Here is a 25,949-nt window from a genome sequence, read left to right on the forward strand (position 1 = left end):
ACTCTGTGGCAGGTATTTCCATGGGACTGTTTCCACATGGGGATTATGCTTCACAGGAGATTATCCAGAAGTGAGGCATTTCGGAAAGTTTCTTGTGTGTTACGATTTCCCTTGCAGAGTTGTGAAAACAGTGGCTGTGAAAATTCTGAAAAACGAGGCCAATGACCCCGCTCTTAAAGATGAGTTATTAGCAGAAGCAAATGTCATGCAGCAGCTGGACAACCCGTACATCGTGCGCATGATCGGGATATGCGAGGCCGAATCCTGGATGCTGGTTATGGAGATGGCAGAACTTGGTCCCCTCAATAAGTATTTGCAGCAGAACAGGTATTGTCAGGTGCCCCCACAGGTCTGGAAGCTATCCCCTAAGGGACAGGGCCCACCACTGGATGGGCTGAGCAGCCTGATTTCCGTGGGAAGCCTTCCCACCCTCCTGTGCCTTCCCTTATTGGTCCATACTCAGCAACCGTGACAGAGGGACAGAGGGAGACGCAGTCTTTGGATTCAGCTCTGTTAGCTCTAGTTGTTCAGAGAAGAACTCATTCGACAGTATTGTCTTTCTTTTCTTCCTGTACTCATTCAGTCTTGGCCTAGTGATAGACTCAGCCTCAGAATATCTTGATGGGGAATCTCCTTTCTCACTGGGAAGAACACGTTCTTTTTAAAGAAACATTTAAAATAAGGGCTTTTCTAAGAGGTGACAGTTATGTGTTATCTGTTTGGCTGACCTTATGTTCTCATGAGTAATGACTTCCGAAAATATCAGTCGCTGCTAATTGATTACATCCATCAAGGGAGTAATGGTGTTCTCATCTAAAGCTGTTGTTGAGATGAGGAAACTCACTTGGAGGAAGACAGAATGATGGCTACCGAGGAGCTTGACTTGTTGGCTGTGCTGTGTTTGTACTTAGATTGTCTCTTTAGTCTCCATGGAAGGGAGGTGTTCTTACCCTTTTTAGGTGAGAAATTGAGACTCAGGGTTAGTTCTGTGACCTGTGCAATACTAGAACAAGGATTTAAGGTGGTGCCTGGCTATCTGTGAACCAGGCCTCACCACTCTGTTATACCGCTTGTCTTGCAATTCCAAGCATGCCAGGAAACTCAATCCCATTGAACACCAGGAGAATATGGCATTCAGTCCTGAAGAGCTATATGCTAACAAAGGTATTTGTCACCACTTGTGAGTTTTGTTGTTTAAGAAGAGGGAAGGAGTAGATGCACCTACTGCCTGCATGAGGAGCATGGTTGTTTGTTGCGAAATGGGTCACTGTCTGTTAGAGCTGATGAGATCGTTGTGACTTTCAGACATGTCAAGGATAAGAACATCATAGAACTGGTTCATCAGGTTTCCATGGGCATGAAGTATCTGGAGGAGTGCAACTTTGTGCACAGAGATCTGGCCGCAAGAAATGTGTTGCTAGTTACTCAACATTATGCCAAGATCAGTGATTTCGGACTTTCCAAAGCACTGCGTGCTGATGAAAACTACTACAAGGTAAGTACAACTTAGCTAATATTCAGAGCAGCCAATGGTAAGAAATACAAGATAAATGTATGTTTTCTTTATTTTACTATTGGTATGGTTTCAAAAAGCAATTTTGCTACTTAAAAAATAACTATGTAAGAAATGTTCTTATAATCTTTGATTTTACTGTTTAAAAAATAAAAATAATATATCACACCTTGAGATTTACTCAGTATAGTATATTCTAAATTATGTTTCATGGAATGATCAGGAATCGAGGTATTAAGTGATGATTCGTTTTGAAAAAATAAGAATGGGATTCCTTCATTAACTTAATTTCAGAAGTTTGGATTGGACAGCTTGATTCTTGCAGGATTTCCCCAAAGCCCTTTTCATGCTACTCAACATTACGAATCTCAGTAGAGGGTTTTGCTGCATTGCATCTCTCAAACCAGATTCATCCATGACATCCTTTTCTGATAGGACATTTCATAACATCTGGTGGAACACTGTTCCACAGCCTGGAGCTGTTGGAGCTTGGAGCTCCAGTATTGCAGCTTGGAGCTATTCCAAAATCACCTTCTAATGAACACCTATCTACACATGTAAAAGTTAGGAAGTGAAGATTTATCAAATAAACTCATCATCTGTGTATGTCCGCTATAGATGTAGAAATTGTTCTATTGGCTTAACTAGTATCCTGAGGAGTTGAAGTGTCAAAAAATAAATACAGTGCTGGAAAGAAGAGATCTAGATAGTTATGTGACTGAAGCTAAAAGAAATCTATGCCCCTTAGTTTGCTGAGGCAGAGATTATCAAGAATTAAGGGTGGACTTCTAGCAAAACATAAAGTAGAAACTAGTTCTAGGTGCAGGCTTGGACCTCCTAAAAAATAATTTCACAGTGACCAATCCCCTTGCTAATATGACTTGACCCCTCTCTGAACCCTCAAATGAACCAATAACAACCAAAAGAAGAAAAGATAAGAAAGCTCCATCTTCATATTAACTCATCCATGGTGTATACCTAGGGTCTGTGTTGACCAACTGGAAAATGTGATGGGATTGGGCCCCACTGAGTCAAAGAGGATGCTGAAGGCAGGTTGACAACTCTGCTGGTCTCTGGTGAAGTCCACATGCTCAGAAATAGATGGCAGACCCTGAAAATCTACCTAGTGGATGGCAGATGGGGTCCTGAGTTTCAAGCCCTGCAGTGGTCAGAGACTCCATCCTGAGTGACAATACCCACCCACTCACCTTTCCCTAAGAGGCAGTCCATGGACCAGTAGGTGATGGGGAACGGTGGACCTCAGCCACCAAAGGGACTGCATGAAGGGTAAGCCACAAGAGCCAAGCTCTCAGGCAGGCAGGCAGACTCCACCATCTTGAGCACAAAGGCCAGGCGAGAGTACAGCAGGGCTCAGGCTGGCCCTCCTCACCCCATTCTTCATACAGTAGCTTCCCAGAAGGAAGCCCCTTCAGAGGTGAACCACTGTGAGAAGGGCATCAACATGGGCCTGGATAGAGACAGCAGGGAAATGGAGCAAGGGAGACAGCAACCTAGGATGAGCAGCATGGGACATGCTGGAGAAATAAGCCTGTTGTAAAGCTGGATGTACCTCATCATGATCATTAGACAGAAGAAGACAGCCTGTCTGAAACAAGGACACAGACGAGATAGAGAAGGTGAAACATGGATGCTGGTCACTTTATCCACTGCTGTATAACAATCACCTGAAACTTAGTGCGAAAAACACCACCAGGTGTTGGTTTCCTTGCCATCCTGCTGTGTGGGCAGGGCCGGGTGGGCAGGGTTTAGTGCGTCTGCTCACAACAGGGGGTTGTACGGTGGCCCGAGGGACAGGAGGACCGTTTCTACTCTGCTCACTCACGCTACTCAGCCACTGAGCAGCTGGTTAGACATGGCCCATGCTGGAGACCTCTGCGGGGCTGTCAGCCAGCTCACCTGCACACAGCCTCTCCTTGGGGACCTTGGGCTTCCTCACAGCATGGCAGCTGCAGGCTGAGAGCAGTTACCCAAGAGGCAGGAAGTGGGGGCTGCCAGGCCTATAAGGCCGGGCCCAGAAACTGCCTCAGGTCACTTCCACCTGATTCTGTTGGTCAGAGCAGCCAAGGCCGTCAGCTTCAAAGGATGGGATAGATAGAACCACCCTTGTGAGGAGAAGCGTCAAAGAGTCAAAGAACATGGGGCCAATTCTAAAACCGCCATAGATATTGAACAGCATACCATTAGAAAGCAAACTAAAGTAAACTGAAAAGTAAACCAAAGTTGTCTTTGGACAATCAATGAAGAGAAAAAGCCACTACAGAAATAAAAGCCATGTTGGAAGCAGCAAAAACAGACCAAACTACTGAAAAGACAGGGTAGTGGAGGATTTCTTTATGAAAAAAAAGGAAAGTGAAATGGAGAATAAAAAGTAGGCCGAGAGCAGTGGCTCACACCTGTAATCCCAGCACTTTGGGAGGCTGAGGCGGGCGGATTACCTGAGGTCAGGATATCAAGACCAGCCTGGACAACATGGTGAAACTCCGTCTCTACTAAAAATACAAAAATTAACTGGGTGTGGTGGTGCACACCTGTAATCCCAGCTACTCAGGAGGCTGAGGCAGGATAATTGCTTGAGCCCGGGAGGCAGAGGCTGCAGTGAGCTGAGATCGTGCCACTGCACTCCAGCCTGGCCAACAGAGCAAGACTCTGTCTCAAAAAAAAGAATAAAAAGTGAAACAAGATCAAAGAAAACTTCTAGCTGTGGAAGCAAATGAACTCTGGCACTCGGGGAACCACACGTGGCAATGTGTATTTGTGCAGCATCATGACTGAAAACACAAGTGCTCTTTGATCCAGCAGCTCCTTCCGGGAGCAAACACACACATCTGGTAATGTGCACTCTAGCACGGGCTGCCGTAGCAAAAATCTGGAAACTGCCTGACAACTGTTCCACAGAGTTTGGTCCAGGCAGTCACAGCAGATTCACAGCAAGCTCACAACGCAGCCCTTTTAAAAGTGACTTTATTTGCATGTGCTGACCTAGAAATATGTCTACTATACATGATTAGGCAGAAAAATTTAAAAGTACAGTGAAAAAAGAATATGCCCCTAGTTTGTTGACCAGAAAAAAGTAAATACTACCTATTTATGCATGTATCTAGGTTATTCTGGAGAGAGGCTAACTTTCATTGCACTTGGGATTTGTCAAAGGTTTACTTTTTTCATCAGTTGGGAATTCAGAAGAAACTTGAAATAACACACATAGCTGTATTGTTCATGACTTGTAAGATCAACATTTTAAAATAGCACACAAGGTGATGGAAACAGAAGTATAATCAGTCGTGTCATTTGGAAGAGAAATGCCAGGGCTCCTTATGGTCTCCAGACTGATGCCCTGAATGTCTCCTTGTGATCCACCATAGTGCCATGAAATCAGTTTTCGCTGAAATCATGTCCCTCCTTCCACCGCAATGAGACCTCACACAGGTGACATCAGCAGAAGATAACAAGACTCCACAGTGTGCCCCCGAATCCCAAACCCAGCAGAGAGGGTTTTGCTATACAGTTTTGACCTCTGTACTATCACTTGCTTTTTAAAATTAGGATATTAGAAAGCTTAGATCATTTTTTAATGATGCTAGCAAATAGTGTATGCTAAAATAATTGACCTGGGAGGAGAACTGATCAAGGTGGACAACTAAATGCAACTAGTATATGCTCCTCCATGGAGAGGGACCAAAATAACAAGTACATATTCACACTTCCAATAGATGGTCTAAGAGAGGACACGGATGCAACTGAGGAGCGACAGGAAGCACGAAAAGCAAAGCAGAGGGAAATGAGGCAGCCTGCTTGGCCAGGAATGATTGGGGAGCTGGAAGAAGCTTCCAGATGTGGGGAAAGCATAAGTGAGAGATCCCCAGGGCTCCACATTCCAGCCAAGGACTTCTACAATCCTAGTGACAGGAGAATCCCTCAACTCACGTGGGCCTTAAGACTACCACAGGGAGCTGCCTAGGGATCACACAGAGGCATTGCTCCATAGAGGGAACTCACACTGGGTCCCACAGGCTTCCAAGCTCTGAGTCACTGCGGCTTGGTGCCATACTGAGAACTAAGCCCCCAAAGGACTGCATCTTGCCCTGGGACTATTGCTGATGCTGCCAACACCAGGCCAAGGACAGAGAGGAGAGTGGACACCTCCACACACCCCAGGGACAGATCCCCCTGCTGCTGCAGGCTGCTGTGGGACTGAGACACAAGCAAATCCCACCCCCTATAGCTGCCTGCCTACACTGCTCCCCCTGAGAATGGCCCCAGCCTCCCCAGGAGCAGGCCCATAGCCAGCGCCATTCTGAGAGCCAAGCTTCCAAAGGTCTGTGTCCTTCCCTGGGCCAGGGCCGATGCTACCACTGCCGGGCCACACAGGGAGAAGAGAGGCCAGGCACTTTCACCTACCACAAAAGCGAATCCCACCACGACTGCTGAGGGCTGCTGTGAGACCAGGGCTCAAGGAGACTGCATATCCCACAGCTACCTGCCTACTCTGCACCTATTGAGCGTGGCCCTACCCTTTCTGGTGGCAGGCCTTCAGGGCAGCCACTCCTGGCAACCTAGAGACCACCCCTCCCTGGGTTTGGTTCTTTTTAAAAGAACCAGACAGAAATTCTGGAACGAAAGATTCATTGAATGCAATAAACAATACATCCCAAACTTCACCAATAGACTAGGTCAGGCAAAATAAAGAATCTCAGAACTTGAAGACAGATCTTTTGAAACAATCTATTCAGACAAAAATAAAAAGAAAAGAATAAAAAAGAACTAGACAAAATGCACAAACACAGCAAGGAAACAATGAAGCCACAAAAGCAGAGATTTATTGAAAACAAAAGGACACTCCACAGAGTGGGAGCGGGCCTGAGCATAGGGGTTCTAGAGCTCAGTTACAGAGTTTTCTGGGGTTTAAATACCTTCTATATAGACAACAGAATAGTATTCAGCCTTCAAAAGGAAGGGAATTCACTACCATATGCATGAGCCTGGAGGACATTATGCTGCGTGAAATTGAGACAGGAGAATAGGGCCTGGAGGCAGGGAACCTAAAGACTTCTAGAACTAAATCGAATGGAAACACTTCAGATATGACAGGAAGTATCCTCTTCATTTACACAGGGCATACATTCAGTAAATGACTTTGTAACGTTACTTCATCCTCTTCATTTACATAGGGTGTACACCAAGTAAATAACTTTGTAACTTCACTTTAGCCTCTTCATTACATAGAGTGTACCCCAAGTAACCAGTGAACACCTCTAGAGGGTGAATAAAAAAGAATGAGCAAACCGTTCATGATATATGGGGCAGTGCAAAGCAACTGAATATTCAAATCGTCAATATTCCCAAAGGTGAAGAGAAAATCCTATTTAATGAAATATGAGATCAAAAGTTCCCAAATCTAATAACAGACCTAGACATCCAGATACAGGAGGCCCAAAGGTCCCCAAACAGATACAATGCAAAATCATCTTCTCCACAGCACGTTACAATCAAACCACTTAAAGTCAAAGCAAAAGCAAATATACTAAAAACAGCAAAAGAAAAGCTTCTAATCACCCATAAAGGAACCACCATTAGACTAACAGCGGACTTCTCAGCAGACACCTTACAGTCCAGGAGAGAAGGGGATGACATTTTCAAAGTGCTGAAAAAAAGTACTGCCACCCGAGGAGACCATGTCCAGCAAAACTATCCTTCATAAATAAAGGAAAAATAAAGCCTTTCCCAGGTAAGCAAACGCTGAGGGAATTCATCACCACTAGACTAATCCTAGAAGAAATACTCAAATGAATCCTAAACATGGAAGTAAAAGGACAATATTTACCATCATAAAAATGCACAAAAGTATAAAACTCACTGGTAAACCAAACATACAAATAATCCTGTTAAGTAGTGGGCTAAGAACATAGATAGACATTTCTCAAAAGATGATGTACAAATGGCCAACAGGTATATGAAAAAATGCTCAATATCACCAAATAGCAGGAAAGTGCAAATTACAAACACAATGAGATACCATCTTATCCCAGCTAGAATGGCTATATTAAAAAGATTTTTTTTTAAATGCTGGCAAAGATGCAGGAAAAGGGGAACTCTTATACACTATTTGTGGGAATGTAAATTAGTATAGTCACTATGGAAAACAGTAGAGAGACTTCTCAAAACAAAAACAGGCTGGGCACAGTGGCTCACGCCTGTAATCCCAACACTTTGAGAGGCCAAGGTGGGTGGATCACGAAGTCAGAAGATCAAGACCATCCCAGCTAACACGGTGAATCCCTGTCTCTACTAAAAATACAAAAAATTAGCTGGGCATGGTGGTGGTCCTGTAGTCCCAGCTACTTGGGATGCTGAGGCAGGAGAATGGCATGAATCTGGGAGGCGGAGCTTGCAGTGAGCCAAGATCACGCCACTGCGCTACAGCCTGGGTGACAGAGCTAGACTCCATCTCAAAAAAAAAAAAAAAAACTACACATAGAATTACCATATGATCCAGCAATCCTACTATTGGGTATTTATCCCAAGGCAAATAAACTTGTATCAAAGGGATACATACACTTATGTGCTTATCATAGAACTATTCACAATAGCAAAGATGTGGAATCAACATAAGTGGCCATCAATGGATGAATGGGTAAAGAAAATGTGGTGTGTATATATATATATGTGTGTGTGTGTATGTATACACATATATACATGTGTGTATGTATGTGTATATATATACACATATATGTGTGTGTATATATATAACACACACACACAATGGAATACTATTTGGCCTGAAAAAGAATGAAATTATGTCATTTACTGCAACATGGATGGAACTGGAGGTCGTTATGTTAGATGGCATAAGCCAAGTACAGAAAGACAGATGCCACACGTTCTCACTCATGTGTGGAAGCTAAAAAAAAAAAGAGATTTCATGGAGATAAGGAATAGAATGATAGATACCAGAGGCTAGGAAGGGTGTGTGGATGGGAGTGGAGATGAAATAGGTTGGTTAATGGGTACAAACATACAATTAGACAGAACAAATGAACTCCAATATTTGATAGCAGAGTGGGGTGACTCTAGTTAGCAACATTGTATTGTATATTTCAAAGTTGCTAGAAGAGAGGGCTTGAAATGCTCCCAACACGTAGAAATGGTAAGTACTCAAGGTACTAGACACCCCAAATACCCTGACTTGATCATTACACATTCCATTCATGTAACAAATACATGTACCCCATAAATATGTAAAATATTTTGTATCAATTAAAAAAATTTTAAAAAGAAGTAATTGGAATTGGCTTAAAACTGTGGACAGGTGCACATTAGTACTTAAATATACTTATGAACAGCCCAGTATTTCTTGGATCATAACCATAAAGCAGTATTCAGACTTGACTTGTCTGTTGCCATCTATATTCCCCATGAAGCTGTGTGTGACCAAAAGAAAAGATGAGAGGAGAAGACTAAAAGATGCAAAGATTTTATATATATAAATAAATATATATATTATATATTATATATAAATAAATATATTAAATATATATTTAAAAATTTTTAAATAATTTTAAAGCTTTTAAGATTTAATAGTATCTTTAAAATTCAGACTAAACATACAGACACACACATACACATACACACACAGTATTTTGTGGCTCAGGATTTTATTCTTTGTTAAAGTTGTGATAAAATACATGTAACATGAAATTTGCCAACTTAATCATTTTTTTATGTGTACAGTTTAGCAGTGTTAGGTACATTCATGTTGTTGTACAACCAATATCCAGAACTCTTTTCATCTTGCAAAACGGAAACTCTGTCCCCATCAAACACCGACTCCCCATTCTCCCCTCCCTGCTAGACCCTGGCAACCAGCATTGTACTTTCTGTCTGTATGAGTTTAGCTACTCTTGGTACCTCACCAGAACCATACAGTATTTGTCCTTTGGTGACTGGCTTATTTTGTTATGGGTGGAGGGTGTCCAGCTTCTTGGCATCTTGTACAAAGAACTGGACAAAATGCACAAACACAGCAAGGAAACAATGAAGCCACAAAAGCAGAGATTTCTTGAAAACAAAAGTACACTCCACAGGGTGGGAGCGGGCCTGAGCATAGGGGTTCTAGAGCTCAGTTACAGAGTTTTCTGGGGTTTAAATACCCTCTAGAGGTGTTCACTGGTTACTTGGGGTACACTCTATGTAAATGAAGAGGCTAAAGTGAAGTTACAAAGTTATTTACTTGGTGTACAGCCTATGTAAATGAAGAGGATATTTCCTGTCATATCTGAAGTGTTTCCATTCGATTTAGTTCTAGGAAGTGCTTAGGTTCCCTGCCTCCAGGCCCTATTCTTCTGTCTCAATTTCACGCAGCATAATGTCCTCCAGGCTCATGCATATTGTAGTGAATTCCCTTCCTTTTGAAGGCTGAATACTATTCCCTTGTCTATATAGAGGGTGTTTTGTTTATCCACTCATCTGCTGAAGGACACTTGGGTTACTTTCATGTTTTGACTATTGGGAATAATGCTGCTATGAACATGAGTGTTCACAATTTTATGCTTTTCTTTCTTTCTTTTTTTTTTTTTTTTGTTTTGAGATGGAGTCTCTCGTTCTGTCACCCAGGCTGCAGTGCAGTGGTGTGATCTCAGATCACTGTAACCTCCGCCTTCTGGGTTCAAGCAATTCTCTTGCCTCAGCCTCCCAAGTAGCTGGGATTACAGGCACCCACCACCACACCTGGCTAATGTTTGTATTTTTAGTAGAGACGGGGTTTCGCCATGTTGGCCAGGCTGGTCTTGAGCTCCCGATCTCAAGTGATCTGCTCTCCTCAGCCTCCCAAAGTGCTGGGATTACCGGCATGAACCACTGCGCCCAGCCCACAATTTTATTCATAATGGAATTTCTCCCTCTGCTTTGCTTTTAGGCCCAGACCCATGGAAAGTGGCCTGTCAAGTGGTACGCTCCGGAATGCATCAACTACTACAAGTTCTCCAGCAAAAGCGATGTCTGGAGCTTTGGAGTGTTGATGTGGGAAGCATTCTCCTATGGTCAGAAGCCGTATCGAGTGAGCCACTCCTGTTTCATTTTCTCACTGTGGGGCCATTAGAACAGATAAGCACCAGACTGTCTTTACAGGAACCTGAAAATCCTAAAATCTGAGCACCTCTCTGAGTCTCCCATTATCTTTTACCAGTAAGCAGTTAATGTGCCCTCAGTCTATTCCAAACTGAGGACGAAATATGTGATGCTCACTGAAGAGTGTGTTTTCCCCATTGTGTGTCAACGCACGTAAATATACACAAAATATAACCCAGCTCATTATTCATTAGAATTGAAATAGAAATCATGACTCTTTACAGTATCTTAGTTACATTTTTTAGATATTTTAATTAAAACATATATACCAAAAAGGGCACGACTCTTAGCATGCGGCACAGTGGTTTTTCCACAAATGAAACATACCCGTGAATCAGCCCCCAGATGAAGAACAGAACCCCAGAGGACTGTTTCCTCTGCACACACAGCCTTCCCCACGGCTGACCCATCTGACTCCAGCATCACCGATTAAGTGCTCCTATTTTTATACTTCATATAATAATCGAAATCATACAATGTGTACTCCTCCCTGTCTTGGAGTGGCTGTTTTGTTTTGTTTGGCTAACACCTTTTTAAAACAAAAAGCTTATGCATCTCTTGCATGTTGTAGGGGATGAAAGGAAGTGAAGTCACCGCTATGTTAGAGAAAGGAGAGCGGATGGGGTGCCCCGCAGGGTGTCCAAGAGAGATGTACGATCTCATGAACCTGTGCTGGACGTACGAGTGAGTACCTAACACTGTCTGCGACGTACTTAAATGCTCTGGGGACAGGTGAAATGGCTGGGCGTCTGAAACAAGCATAAAGTTCACCTTTTCATGAATCAGGAATGTGCCCCCATTCTAAACAATGGTGGGGGCTGGTCCTGCTTTAAGAGGCCTTGCTCTCTGGCTCGTGCACTTACATGTGGTAGAGCCTAAAGAGCAAGTTTAGACAGAGACTCTAACCCAAGTGTCCAAATTTAAACATCGATAATGGTGGAGATATGGGGCAAGAGCAGTCAAACTAAAAAGGTGTTTGTAAGAGTTTGGGGCTGGACGCCGTTTCTGGCACGTAGAGGATGGTAGCAGTACTCGGTAGGGGATGTTATGCTTTCCTGACTCCCTGATGACCATGAGCAGTGAGGGTGACCTCGGACTCTGGCCAGCTCACAGATGATTGGCGAAGGTTGCACTTCCCTAGAATCTACCTCGTCCTTGAAGTGGTGGCTTCAGTCCACCCTGACTGCCCTCATACGTCTCGCTTAGTGGATCCCAGGTGCTGTTATGCTTGTAAAGTACACCTGGCATTATTCTCAGGTGATGCTCAGGGCAGCTGAGCAGGGAAGGAAAATGCATTGTCACTGAAAATTAGGAGTACAGCTTTGCCAGGCTCAGCAGCCCGCTTGTGCGTGCGTAGCACGGTGACCCCAAGCTGCCATCTCCAGCTCCCTGGTACTGAACTGTGCACCCAGAGCCCATGCAGCTTAGAATCGACGTGGTTTGTGATCAGGAGGACATCACAAATCCTGGCCATGGATTTGATGCTTTGTGGAATCAGCTTTGCCCTCAGATACAGCTGACATTGCCAGAGCCTCTGAAAGATGAGGGCTATTTCAAATGCTGCAGATGCCGCCTGGGGTTCCGAGACTTCCCCTCCCCACCCTGGGAGTATCACTCTACCACAGTTGTGAGTGACGGGGAAATAATCTCATTCTCTATCTAGAAACCACGCAGGGGGCAGCCACAAAGGCAGCGGGCAAACTGTGGGTAGATGCGTCCCTGCCCCTGCTGCTGCCGTGGCTCCGGAAAGGGGCCTGACCTGGGCCCCGGGGCATCTTCTCCAACCCCAAGTGTTAGTGCTACAGGGAGAGCTAAGTGTCAGCAAGAGGGAAGTGTTATTCATGGATTTAGGAGGATGTTTATTCCTAAGGTTTGGCTTAATTCTCCCAGTGCCCAAACCAGAATTGTCAGAACCATTGGCAGGTAGGCACTGGCAGCACTGGACCCTGGGGAGGGCAGCCCTTGGGCACGTGGCAGCCTATGACCCTTTGCTGCTAGTGTTCTTTGGTCCCGCCTGCAGCTCCCTTTGCAAGGCTTCCCTTCCTGTAGGAGAGTGAGGAGGGTAGAGTTTAAATCATTGTGATACAAATGCAAAAACTCGGAATTAGAAATGAACTTGCAGTGGGGAGTTTTTGCATTTAACGTTGATGCTGATCTATTTATTTCTGTCGATTCTTCTTTGTGGTGTGTGTTTTACAGTGAGGAGTGAAAGGTGGGTGGGGAGAGGGCTACGTGCTGCAGCCAGGGGCACCACCTCCCACTTGGCTCCCAGGGGGCTGCAGTGAGGCTGCTGAATACCCTTTGGGCCGTGGTGCATTCTTGTGACTTAAGGAATCAGGATGGGGGCTGCTGAGCCCACCTCTGTCCTCCATAGACACAAGTAACAGTGGGCACTGTTATTTCCAGAATGGTCCACCAGGGGGAGACCGGGGAGGGAAAGCAGTCTACGTGATACTCACTGGATATTCACCAGAATTACAGTGAAGTAGAGCAGTAAACAGTCTCCTTAAGAGAGCATTCTTTCTCTTACGTTTGTATTTTCCCGCCTGGAGATTTCAGAGGGAACCTGAGTGAGGTTCCCAGGCAGGCAGTGTCTTTCCCCTTTTGGTTCCCACCCCAGTCAGCTCTGCAGTGGTGCATTTCCGTGAGTTCTGCAGGCTTGGAGGAATCAGCTCCCGGGCACAAGCCCCAGTCAAAGGGAAATCATGACGATGGCCCATGCCCCAGATTAGAAATCACAGCTCTTTATCAGACTTTGATTTATTTCCCAACAAAGCGATATTTCTGAAGGTTACAGTGTTCCTAGTAGTGACCTCAAACAGGGTTGGGGGACGTGGGGAGATGTTCAGAAACTTTTGAAGCAGCTGTATTTGTCTGTGGTAATACCTGAGTTTGTTGCCTCACACCAAGCAAATCGAAGATGCAGACACCCAAGAAGTGAGTTTAAGGTTTAATAGGCAAGAGAAAAGAGAAAAGCTCTCTCTCCTGCAGACAGATAAGGGCTGCCAAGTGGTTCTTCAGGTTCCTGTGGAAATACACAGGGTTTTATAGATGAGCTTGAGTCTGATTTACATAGGGCCCAAAGATTGGTTGGACCAGGTGGGTCATTTACATAACACGGAAAGAAACTGGTCGCCCCACCCTAATCTTTTATTATGTAAATGAGGTCTCTACTTGGCCAGTGCCATGTTGCCTGCTTTTTTTTTTTTTTTTTTTTCTGAGACAGAGTCTCACTCTGTTGCCCAGGCTGGAGTGCAGTGGTGCAATCTCGGCTCCAGGATGGTCTGGATCTCCTGACCTCGTGATGCGCCCACCTCGGCCTCCCAAAGTGCTGGGATTACAGGTGTGAGCCACTGCGCCCGGCCTTTGTCTGCTTTTTTACTGCACGCTTAGCAACAAGGAAAGTGGAAGAGGGAACCTCCATGTTGAATATCCCTGGCCTCCAGGTGTCCCTTTTCTATCGACACAGCTTCCAGCATTTACCTATGCAAGCCTTTAGCTTGCTTATCTATGCTTGCAGCTTGATTTTTCAGGCTGCTTTTTGTTAGAAAAAGACATGATTTAGGGGCTGCTTTTTATTACAAGGAAACCTTACAGAGGACTCTGTCACCCACTCTATATGCCTACATAATTTCTTTCTAGCTCCGTATCACTTGTCTGAACGTAAGAAATTCAATGAGGTGCAGTTGAATGAAAAACAAGAAAAACATTCCTTGGAGCAGGGCCACAAGGAGAACTCAGAAGCGCCAAGGGCTGGTCCTTGTAACCAGGGCTATTGCTCGAGGTCCTCCAGAAGGTGCAGGGGTCCCTCACTGCAGCCCTTGTCATCATTTCCAGGGTGTGGTCCTGGAGGGAATTCAGAGGGACTTCCCAGCCTCAATGACAGCCCTGAGAAGGCAGACAGCATCCCTCACTCACCAGTGTAAGAGAGCCAGAGATTACCTCCAACCCCTTTTTAGTCTTAGCGGGCTCTTCAGCTGGACCTAGAAACCAAATTGATACCAGGCAGATTAATAAAAGAAAAGCATCCAATTGTATTAGTTTTACATGTTTATGGGGAGACTCGCAAGACAGTGAAGTCTAAAGAAGTGGCCAAAGCAAGATGCTTTTATACTTTTTAGACAAAGAACCATACATTTAAGAAGAAATGACAGGACAAATCTGGCTAGGAGTAAATTTTCTAGAGAAGGCACTAGGAGATATGAGGATGGTGTAAAACCAGTGGAAGATAAGGGATACTTTGTTAAATATGTTTACTCAGGCCCACTGCAGCTCCGGTGCCCAGTCTCTGATGATAAGGGCCATTTTCTCATCCTGCTACATGAGGGTCTCCTTCCCAGAGGAATCTTTATGGCTTGCTACAGACACAAAGAGACAGGTCAGCTTGTCCTTTCCGAAACTACAATTTATCCAATATTTTCAACTCAAAATAATCAATACCCCAATCTGGCATATTTTGGGATGGCCCATGCTTCCCTCCTTCCCCCTCTGGCTTTCCAAAGAGGAAACACATCAGAGCCCTGCCCCATGCAGGTCACTCAAGAAGGCAGCGTGAAAGCCAAGAAGGAAACACTGGCCCTTAGAAAAGCAGGAATCAGTCAGGAAGCCTTCCACTGTAGTGTTTTCCAGTGCCAGGTCATGCTTGGGGTGATTGAAGACACCCGTGGGGAAAGCCCTTGCAAAGGGAGAGAAGTTGGTGCTCTAGATCCTGAAAAACAGTCTCCTAATAGTCCCAGCCCTCCAGTGGGGGCCTCTGCCGAATGGAGAAAATTCCTGGGCTGTCCAGTTTCTCTGAGAGGCAGGGAGGCTCTAGACGCGGCTCCAATTCCTGTTTAAAGATCAGTAAGCCCAAGATACAGCATGAATTCCCAGGACCTTGGTGAGATCTGCCCCGGCTCCCTGCACAGTACCTTAGCCAGCTTTCCTCTGAGCGGCACATCCTCTGAGAGCCCTGGGTCACTCACAGGGTCGGTGGCCACTGCCGGAGCTCATGCTGTGCAGGCTGCCGCCCCGGATGCAAGCCTCACAGAAGCCTCAGACCCTGTCCTTATCAGACCTTATGGTTGGGACTGGAGCAGACAGGCAATAAATAATAAGCTAAAAATAGGTGTGTCCTATGGTGTGTCTTAGGAAAGGGATGACTCCAGTGAGAAATCAAAGCAAGGAGGGCACAGGGGCCTGGAGGACGTCACGTGTGTGTATGGGATTTTTAAAGCCCTCTCATGTCGAGGTAGTTTCTCAGAGTTGCCTGCAGCACAGAAGCATATTGGAGCTTCTAGAATGTGGTGGATTCAATGAAGGGACTACAGGTGGTCCTAGCGTATTCTCTGTTTTGTTTAGTTTTGCTTTGTTTTTTCATTTTTTCCTCAGTTGTAAACAGCCACCCTCTCCAAGGTGATATATAGAGACAGAGAGAGCGGGAGGGAGGTAGATGAAGGGAGAGAAAGAGGGAGGGAGGGAGAGAAGTAGTCTCAGCACAAACCCAGGTATGGTTAAAGGGGGTTTATTATGAATAACAAAAGATGCTGCTTTCAGCCCAACAATCAGGAAATTCCACGGGTTTTAGGAGCTCTGTGCCAGGAACCCAGGATGAAGACCGTATATCTCTTTATATAAAATCACACACTGGAAACTTTAAAAGAGAACAGAAAATCATGGGGAGGGAAGGGTCACACATCCAGCAGGGGTTCCAAATAGGCCACCTGTAGGGATTGCAGCTGAGACGTGCAGGCTAAGAAGCAAGGTTGGGTATAGGGATGAGGGGAGAGGAGGAGGGTCACTGGGCACGAGGGGCAGAGCAGAAACTGCACTCTGGCCTGAAAGCAGAGTGGCAGGCCAGGGCAGGGCAGGAAGCTGGGCACGCAAGGGCACTGCATCACCCTCCTGCTGCTGAAGCACAGCTGTGTCCCGGCTTCCTGGAGGCAGCACCTCCCATGGATGTACAGGAGAGATTTCCTAGGAGACCTGAGCAGGTGTTTTTCCTGAGGACGAGTCTGTATTCCTGTTTCCCTTTATTTGTTTGGTGCTTGGCTGCTGGGCAGATGAACCCCCAGAGCAAGATCCAAAGGTGCTCTTTGTACCATTTGGATCCCCGCAGTTGGAGCAGAGCCCCCTGTTTTGCAAAGATGCTAAAGTATGTTCTCTTTGACTGTAGAAGTTTAGGAGCAAGATAGAGGCTGTCCCTCTGGGTGGACGCATGCTCCTGTACCAGAGGCTTGGCCACCATATCCCCTCCTGGAACACACTTGGTGGCCAGAGACAAGGCCCCTCTTAGTGACACCGTAGGAGGCCCGTGTCCCCCCATACATGACCACAGATGGCTGACCACACTGATCAATTCCAGCAGTTTTATCATTCTGCTCGCTATTGAAAGCTATAAGTGAAACCATGTATTTTGAAGCCATTTGACAAAGCTACCCATTTTGATTTGTAGAAGCCACTCTGCTCTTAAAATGACGAGTGAGTCTTGGTCCTGATGCACGTTCTATGGCCGTTCTCTTGCGTCGACATTGAACCATATGAAATTGCCATTGCCATAGGTCAAAATGGCTGAACGTGGACGGTTTCATACAATTTAACCTCACATTCTATTTCACTTTTTCACTTACTGTATTTCAACTTCACTCACTTGTAATATATCCAGAAATCTTGCAAAATAAGAAAAATAACTTCTAAGTGAGGATCGATTATTGGGGTTTTAGTACTTGCTTCCAACTGATCTGTAAAGGATGTCTGTGTGAGAGTAAACAGAAGTGTCCGTAAATGTTTGTTTAGAGACTGCGAATTGTTAACGCTTTTGCCCGTAGTTCACTAACACCAGTGCCTCCATGGCCAGCAGTGGCAGTAAGGAGTGGTTATAAGGTGGATCATAGACAAGCGCCAGGTCTTTGCTTCTGCCATGATATGTTTTTAGTTTTCATAAGAACCCGTATCAACAGCCCATTTTCAGAAAATCCAGAGCCATTGATTAGAGTGTGGAAAGGGAGAATTAAAGCTATGTTCGTATTTCTTCTCTTAACAAGATTATGAGTCAGATGTTGACTATATCCGCAGTACATTTGCCAAGTATTTTCAGACACCTGTTTTGCTAAAGTCACAGAGACACAGCCTCTTTGTGTTGCCTGTGGCACAGAAGCATATTGTGTGCTGCATATCTGAACCTGGGGCTAAAGCACTCCCAGTTCTAATGCAAAAAGTCTCCTACTTTAAGGTGGACGTGAATCACCTGGAAGTCTTGTTAAAATACAGATATGGATTATTTAGGTCTATAATAGGCCGACACTTTCTGACAGCCTTCTCGTCACCCTGGGGCGGGGAGCACAGGGACCACACTGTGAGCTGCAGGCCCTAGAGTCAGCCACCAGGGAGCAGCACCACTGGTACTCAGCCTGCAGAGGCCCCACTTGTGATCAGCATTTTTTCACAAGCACATTGACAAACAAGAATGCATCTCTTCCCGTTCCAGTGTGGAGAACAGGCCCGGATTCGCAGCAGTGGAACTGCGGCTGCGCAATTACTACTATGACGTGGTGAACTAACCGCTCCCGTACCTGTCGGTGGCTGTCTTTGATCACAGAAGCAATCACAGGAAAATGTATCCAGAGGAATTGATTGTCAGCCACCTCCCTCTGCCAGTTGGGAGAGCCAGTCTTGGATGGAACACGCTCGTGACGTGTCACCCAAAGCCTGTCCCAAGACTCACCCTCCACAAAGCAAAGGCAGTGCTGGGAGAGAAGACGGATGGCAGGATCCCAGGGGCTAGATGGATTTGTTTGTTTTCTTGTCTGTGTGATTTTCATACAGGTTATTTGTACGATCTGTTTCCAAATCCCTTTTGTGTCTTTCCCCTTCTCTGGGTCCTGGAGTGCATTTGTTACTCATTGCGCCCAGGGGCATTGCAGAGTGGCCCAGAGCACTCGCACCCCAAGCGGCCTTTTCTGAATGCCCAAGGATGCCTTAGCATGTGACTCCTGAAGGGAAGGCAAAGGCAGAGGAATTTGGCTGCTCCTACGGCATGGCTCTGACAGCCCATGAGACTGATCCCTGGTCACTGGAAAGCTTTCATGACAATAAAAGTGTTTTGAGGCTTTAAAAAGAAAATCAAGTTTGACCAGTGCAGTTTCTAAGCATGTAGCCAGTTAAGGAAAGAAAAAAAAAAAAGCCTGGATCCTATTTTACTGTCTCTGTTATGAGATGGAAGACTTACCTGTTTGTGATAAAAGGCGACCGTTTGAATGAATTGGCCTGGCTTACTTTCCCCCCGAAATCCTGTCTCCTGCAGACTGTCTTGAAGACCTGGTGACTAGTAAATAAAGCCCTGCATGGAGGCTGCAGAGCAGGGGCAAGAGGCCCATCCCCTGGCGTCTCACCGGGGACAGCTTCGGGATGCCTTCCCCTGAACGTGGTCCACACCTTCCTCTCCTCCACAGAGAAGGTGCTGCCAGAACCCCCTGTTGCTTTCTGTGTCTATAATGGGGGGCAGTACAGGGATCAAAGCCACCTAAAGAGTTTCCAAAGGAAGTGTTAATTCATAACAAGCCAAAGACCCTGAGCCTCACCACAAATAGGCCTTTTGGAATGTGAGTTTGAGGTGAAGATACAAGACTGGAGAATTATTTTCTGGTCTTAACTAATCCTTGACTTATGAAAGGAGTGGTTGGATGTGCCAGGTTTGGTAAAGTGGTGACCGCATCTGAGAAAGAGGCTGTGAGGCTGAACTCCTGGTGGCTTCCTCCTGTGACTTCCAGAGCGAGTCTTCCACACAGGCCCCATGCTCATGGGGATATGGTAGCGCCTATGTGGGAAGTGTGTGCAGTTTTCTATCTTCTTTCTGTGTGATTTTTGGCCTCTTTCTCAGCACTTCTCCCTCCCAGGAGCCTCGGGATGCCAAACTTCCAGAATGTGATGGGGCAAGAGGTGGGCAGGGGCCTCACCTCCCTGCAGAGGTCCAGCCGGGTCTCCTTGTCCCTGGACAATCTCCTGAGCCTGTCCGCTTGGTGAAGCAGGCACCTGTGTACCGAATTCCCACTGTGGCCAGCACGAGGAAGTCTTTTCTAGTGAAAATGTGTCCTGTGGTCAGGAATAATTACCCTTTCCCCTGCAGCCACTAAGAAGGGCAAATAGAGAAAGGCAACTGAATTGAAGGATGGGTCATGTGAAAAGGGCTACATTTGGGAAGCTGGGAAAGGCCTCCAGGCTTCTAGAGCTTCTAGAGCAGCTAGCTGGGGCTGGATTCTCATACCCAGGCTGCCCCTTGGATTGTTCTACCCAAGCCTTTCCCCGGGGTCTGGGCTCACTCCATAAGGTAAGGTGCCTTTCACCTTATGGTCCTTCTTTAGCAGGGAACAAAGAAGCATCATGGACAGACTGGCCTAGAGGCATCACATTGGCTGCTGGGGCCGTGAGTATCTTGTCCCCCAGCAAGGCTGAGTGTTTCTGTCACAGAAAACAGTGCGTTCAGTGGTGAAAATCGTTGCATGCGTGTTTTCATCTGAGCATGTCCTTCTCCCATACTGCCTATCACCCAGCCCTGCCTGTAGTTGCTGGATGGTGATTGCCCTTGGACATCAGTCCAATGACTGCAAGTTGGCCTGGATTTCCACTTGCAGAGGCAACAGCTGCATTGTCAGGCCTCCCAGCCCTGCAAAGAGCTCCCTCCACTGGTTAGCAGTGTGTCATGTTTTCCATTCATTTCAGAAGAGCTACATTGTGTCACTGGACATTTTTAAAAACTGTGATTTTTAATAAAAACTTAAATTTAGCTTTGTGATGATTTTCATGGAGGTTATTAGGATATGGTAAGTCACACTATCAAATAGTGTCAAGCAGCATTGTCAAAGGGGTAGCTAAATGTTTTCTAAAACATTAAGTCCCTGCCATGTCCTAAAAAAGTGAATGTGTGGGTCAGGTGCAGTGGCTCACGCCTATAATCCCAACACTTTGGGAAGCCCAGGCAGGAGGATCTCTTGAGCCCAGGAGTTTGAGACCAGCCTGGACAACATAGTATGACTTTGTCTCTGCAGAAATCAAAACATTAGCCAGGTGTGGTGGTATGTACCTGTAGTCCCAGCTACTTGGGAGGCTGGGGCAGGAGGATAGCTTGAGCCTGGGAGGTCGAGGCTGAAATGAGCTGTAATGGCACCACTGCACTCCAGTCTGGGTGACAGAGCAAGATCCTATCTCAAAAAAAAAAAAAAAAAAAGAAAGAAAGAAAAAAAGAAAAAGAAAAAAAAAAACTGGATGTGCACAGGCCACTCAAAGTTGTCTGTGAGATTCCACCACGCAGAAGGGGGAGGCCCATCAGGGAGGGGCCCTGTCCTGCCCTGCCTCTATCTTTTATTCGTGAGCAGAGCATCTACCCAGCAAGGGCCTGACAGCCCATGGCCTGCCTAATAAAAGACAGACTGAGGAGACCCAGAAATCCCCCATCAGGGCAAAGCAAGGCTGTGGGTTTTGAGCTATTCCTTTCTCTATGAAGACAGCCTAAAGGAAACTGGGGTAGACAAAGAAAGCCCCAATCTCTGCCTATTCTAAGGAGGTTACACACATGCACAGACATGAACACATATACATATACCTGCACGCATGCATGCACACATGAACAAAAGGCATGCACACATGTACATATGCACACATGCATATATGTTAATGCATACATGTATATACACACATACACATGTGCATGGGCACAAACACACGTGCACACATGCATCCATACACATAAGCACATGCACAAATGTGCACATACACACATTCACATGTGCACACATGTACATACACGTACACACACTTGTACCCACATGCACACATAAACATACACATATGCAAAGACAGGCACACATACATGCACATGCACACAAATACACAGAACATGCATGCACCACACAGTACCCATAGACATATAGCAAACACACATACCACATACACCTTCACTGCACATACACACATTATGCCATACACACACCACGCAAGCACACACACACAAAACGCACACACCACTGCACATACTGAACCTTACTCCAGATAACCACTTAAAAATCCACGTGAGGCAGTGGTCCTGCAGTGGACACACCCTCGTGTGTATATCCATCGTCACCACCACCCTCTCTGGGGTCAAGCAGTAAGGGTCTGTCCCTCACAACTTTCCATCCTAGCCTCCCCTGGGTGCCCTCTGCTCTTGCCAAGCCAAGTTAGGTTTGGAGGAAACAATGAATTTGGCTCCCTGGGTCAGCTGGGAGATGGGAAGGACAGAGACTGCCCAATAACCCAGTGGCCTACAGGGGGCTGCTCCAAATACAGTGGGATGGTGAAGCCCCCTGAAGTCAGAGAACACAGCACACAACAGACCACTGGGCTCCAGCCCTGCCCGTGGGCACGTCCTGTAAATTGAACCCCCGAGCACCACAATTTCAGCTGAGGGTGGCTGCGCTGACACATGCAAGTGCCAGCACAGTGGCCTTGTTCTAAAAATGTGAGCAGATGCCGTGATCTGTGCTGATCATGCCAGTGGCCAACTGCTGGAAGGAATGCTGCGGGCAGCAGACAGCGTGGGCTCTGGGACGGCTCAGGAAATAAGCACTGGCCTCTGGCTTCAACCCCAGGGTGGGGAAAACCCTTCTGATGATGTATCACTGCCCTGCAGTGTGAGATGGCTTTACCACTAGCCTGAGCTGCAGCAGAGAGGCGGTTTAAGACCCCAGGGCTTGTCCTTCAGAGATGAGGAGGGGACTTTAGCACTGGTCGATAAATATGTTCTCGTTTCAGGGAGGAAGGGAGCACCTTGAAAAAGGGAAGTTTTGGTTTTTGAATTATCTTTTAGATATCACATGGTCTTTCATTCTCTCTCTCTCAGATACACACACACACACACTCTCTCTCTCTCTCTTTCTCCGAGACATATAGAATCAATCTTTCCTCCAAAGAAAGAGAAGAAATGTTGACAACATTTTACTATAGAAGGGTGTGGACGGAAAGTCACCCAGGTACCGAGGCAAGAGACTAAAGGCACAAGCTGTTCCAGTATAATGGAGAAAATAATAAGAATAAGAATAGTTGTACTAGAAATAGAATATAGATATGATTATTAATATTAATCATTAGTTTGTAGAATTGCTCTTTGTTCTGTTATTATAATAATCCCTATTCTAGAATTATAACCTAGGAAAAACCAGGTCATATGGAGTTAGGAGCTGAAGGGACAAGATGAGAAATAACCAGAAGGCAAGAGTGTGAGCCCTCTGTCACACCCGGATAAGGGCAACTAGAGGGCTCCTTGGTCTAGTGGTAATGCCAGTGCCTGGGAAGGCGCCCGTCACTTAGCAGAGCGGGAAAGGAATCATCCCAGTGATGCTGTGCTTCAGCAGTCACACTCCTGGTCCACTTTCACGTTCCGTTCTGTACACCTGGCTCCGTCTTCTAGATAGCGGTAGCAGAATTACTGAAAGTATTAAAGTCTTCGATCTTTCTGATAAGTTCTTAGAAGAAATGATGACGTGTGACGTATGCTGTCCTCTCTCTGTCTCGGCTGCCATAAAGGGAAAGACCCCATATGGTGGACACGTGACTTGCGTGACCTTTTCAATCATTGGAGATGACTCAGACTCGTTGCCCTGCCCCCTTGCCTTGTATACAATAAGTAGCAGCGTGGCCAGGCATTCGGGGCCACTACCAGTCTCAGCGTCTTGGCAGTAGTGGTACCCCCGGCCCTAGCTGTTTTTTCTTCTATCTCTTTGTCTTATGTCTTTATTTCTACAATCTCTCATCTCTGTACACGAAGAGAAAACCCACAGGCCCTGTAAGGCTGGACCCTATACCTGGCACCCAGTGAGGATTTCTCTTTCATTGTGTGATGGCGCGCTTCGAGCATGGAACTCAGGGGAGGACGTCAACGACAGAGTCCTGAGAATTGTGGTCAGTAAGCTTGGTGGTAAGCTTGGGCACTCAGAGTATCCCAGGCAACCATGGGACAGGCCAGTACTAAGTACTCGGCTTATTTAAACTTTATAAAAACTCTCCTTAAAGAAGGAGATGTAGAAGTCTCTGCTGATAAGTTAATTGAATTGTTTGAGGTCATAGATCTCCTTTGTCCTTGGTTTCCTACTGACGGGGGAACCTTAGAACTCAAAGCGTGGGATGAGATCGGTCGACAATTCAAAATTGCTCGGAAAGGGGGACGTATTATTCCTCCCACCGTTTGGTCAATCTGGGCTTCGGTTCGCTCTGTTCTGGATTCCTTGCAGACTCAGGAGAACAACCTGGAGACTGAGCCCTCTTCCCTCTCCTCTGAGGAAGCTGAGGAAGTCCTCAGTTCTCTTTCTCCTGAGGACACTGCACAGATTGAGGCCGTCGTTTCACAGACGGACCTCCATTCGGACATTCCTTTGGCCCCGCCGCCTACACCAGAGCCTACTGCGCCCCCATTATCGCTTTATGATGAACTTTTACATGATTTAAATGATCTCATTTCCCCAAACCAGCAAAATCCAACCAAAATATATTATTAACAGCCATTGCAACTGGACCCTCCCGTCTTTCCTCAGCCCTGCTGTAGGGCCCCCTACCTTCCATCTGCGTGGCCTGAAAATGAGGCTACACTGCCTGAAAAAGAGGCTCTAAACTACGTTTCTATGCAGCCCGGTAATGAGGCTCTCAGCTCTGTCCCTGTTCAGCCCTGCTGTAGGGCCCTCAACCTTCCGTCTGTTCAGCCTGGTAACGAGGCTCTCAACTCTGTCTCGGCTCAGCCCTGCCGCAGGGCCGTCAACTTTCCATCTATTTGACCTGGCAATGAGGCCTTCAAAACTATCCCTCCGCAGTCCCGTTAGCCATCTCTCACCTCTGTTTCTCCTTCCGCACATCAGGCTCCCTTGAAGCCTATCCCGCAGTTACTGCAGCAGCCTGGACCTCAGGCCCCTGAAAGACCTGCCCAGCAGGTCATCTCGCCTCAACCTGGCTTACAGGTTCTCGATTCTCCCTCTGTTCAAAACCCTACCTTCTTTCTCCTTCTGGTCCCGTCACTCATGCAGTTGCCACCACCACCATTGCCGCTCCTAAGCAACAAGTTATATACATCCCTCAAGATGACACTCCTCTTATGAAAGCCATCACTCATGTAAGAGAATATGGGGCTCCTGAGGCCTGGCAATTTCCTAGAATTTTACAACCTCCTATACCTGCCACCCCTGCGGCACAAAATCAGCCACAGCCAGCTGACCCTGCTCAGCAGACGACTGATCCTGTGGCTTCTCAAGATGTACAGCCTGAGAATCAATCAGGTCCCTCCACCTGAGAATCAGGCTCCTCAGGCGAATAATCAGCCCCCACAACTGCCTGCTGCCGTGGCGCAGCCAGCTCCATGTACACCTACAGTGCAGACAGCAGTCCAACCAGATCCTATTCACCCAGGCCAGGTTCAGCTATGCCCTGCTGCTTGGGAAAGTGTTTCTTTTAACTTCCTCAAAGATTTCAAAGAATGAGTGAAGCAGTACGGCACCAACTCCTCTTTTGTCCGTTCCATACTAAAGGCCCTAGCAGAAGGTAAACGTCTGGTGCCCTGTGACTGGAAAATTCTAGCTAAGTCAGTCTTATCTAAATCCCAATATTTACAATTCAGGACTTGGTGGGTTGATGCTGTCCAGGAACGCATTCATCTTAATCAGGGCTCTAATCCTCCTGTTGATGTTACAGCTGACCAGTTACTGGGAATGGGACAACGGGCTGGAATTCGAAACCAAACTATACTAAATGATGAGATTATTGAACAATTACGAAAATGTTGCCTAGATGCTTGGGATAAGATTCAGAATGACGGCAAAATGTGTCCATCTTTTACGGCCGTTACACGGGACAACATGAACCCTATTCAGAATTTATTGCCTGTCTTCAAGATGTGACAGATAAAGCAATCCCTGATAGCCATGACCAACGACTTGTTGTAGAACTTACAGCTTATGAACAAACAAATGCAGACTGTCAGGCAGCTATTTGCCCCAAGGATGGCAAAATTCCACCAGGAGGTGATGTAGTTTCCTCCTACATTAAAGCCTGTGAAGGCGTGGGGTAACTCTACATCCAGCAATGGTCATGGCACAAGCCATGGCCACTATTAGAATGCCTAGATGATTCTCTGGCAAACGCTTTCAATGCAGCCAATCAGGGCATTGTAGAAAAAATTGTCTTAGGCTTTCAGGCCGCCGTTCTTTTCAGTGCCAACAACAAAACCCTATACAGCAACAAACCTTGCCCTCCACTCTGTGCCCACGATGCCGTAAGGGAAATCATTGGGTCACTCAAAGTT

At 46.2% G+C, this 25,949-nt stretch overlaps 1 protein-coding gene across 4 annotated transcripts in view; it reads left to right on the top strand.

Moving 5' to 3' along the window:
* Positions 1 to 20,416, top strand: part of SYK (spleen associated tyrosine kinase) — a 95,124-nt gene extending 74,708 nt beyond the window's left edge. For all 4 annotated transcript variants that reach the window (XM_023195263.3, XM_023195267.3, XM_023195265.2 and 1 more), the window contains 5 exons: positions 118 to 327; positions 1,306 to 1,495; positions 10,446 to 10,586; positions 11,229 to 11,341; positions 18,123 to 20,416. In XM_023195263.3, the coding sequence (XP_023051031.1) occupies positions 118 to 327; positions 1,306 to 1,495; positions 10,446 to 10,586; positions 11,229 to 11,341; positions 18,123 to 18,195 (727 nt within the window). In that variant the 3' untranslated portion in view covers positions 18,196 to 20,416. The remainder of the gene's footprint in view (positions 1 to 117; positions 328 to 1,305; positions 1,496 to 10,445; positions 10,587 to 11,228; positions 11,342 to 18,122) is intronic.
* The last annotated feature ends 5,533 nt before the right edge of the window (positions 20,417 to 25,949 follow it).

Source organism: Piliocolobus tephrosceles, chromosome 14 (genome assembly GCF_002776525.5).
Source record: "Piliocolobus tephrosceles isolate RC106 chromosome 14, ASM277652v3, whole genome shotgun sequence".
Lineage (NCBI taxonomy): Eukaryota > Metazoa > Chordata > Mammalia > Primates > Cercopithecidae > Piliocolobus > Piliocolobus tephrosceles.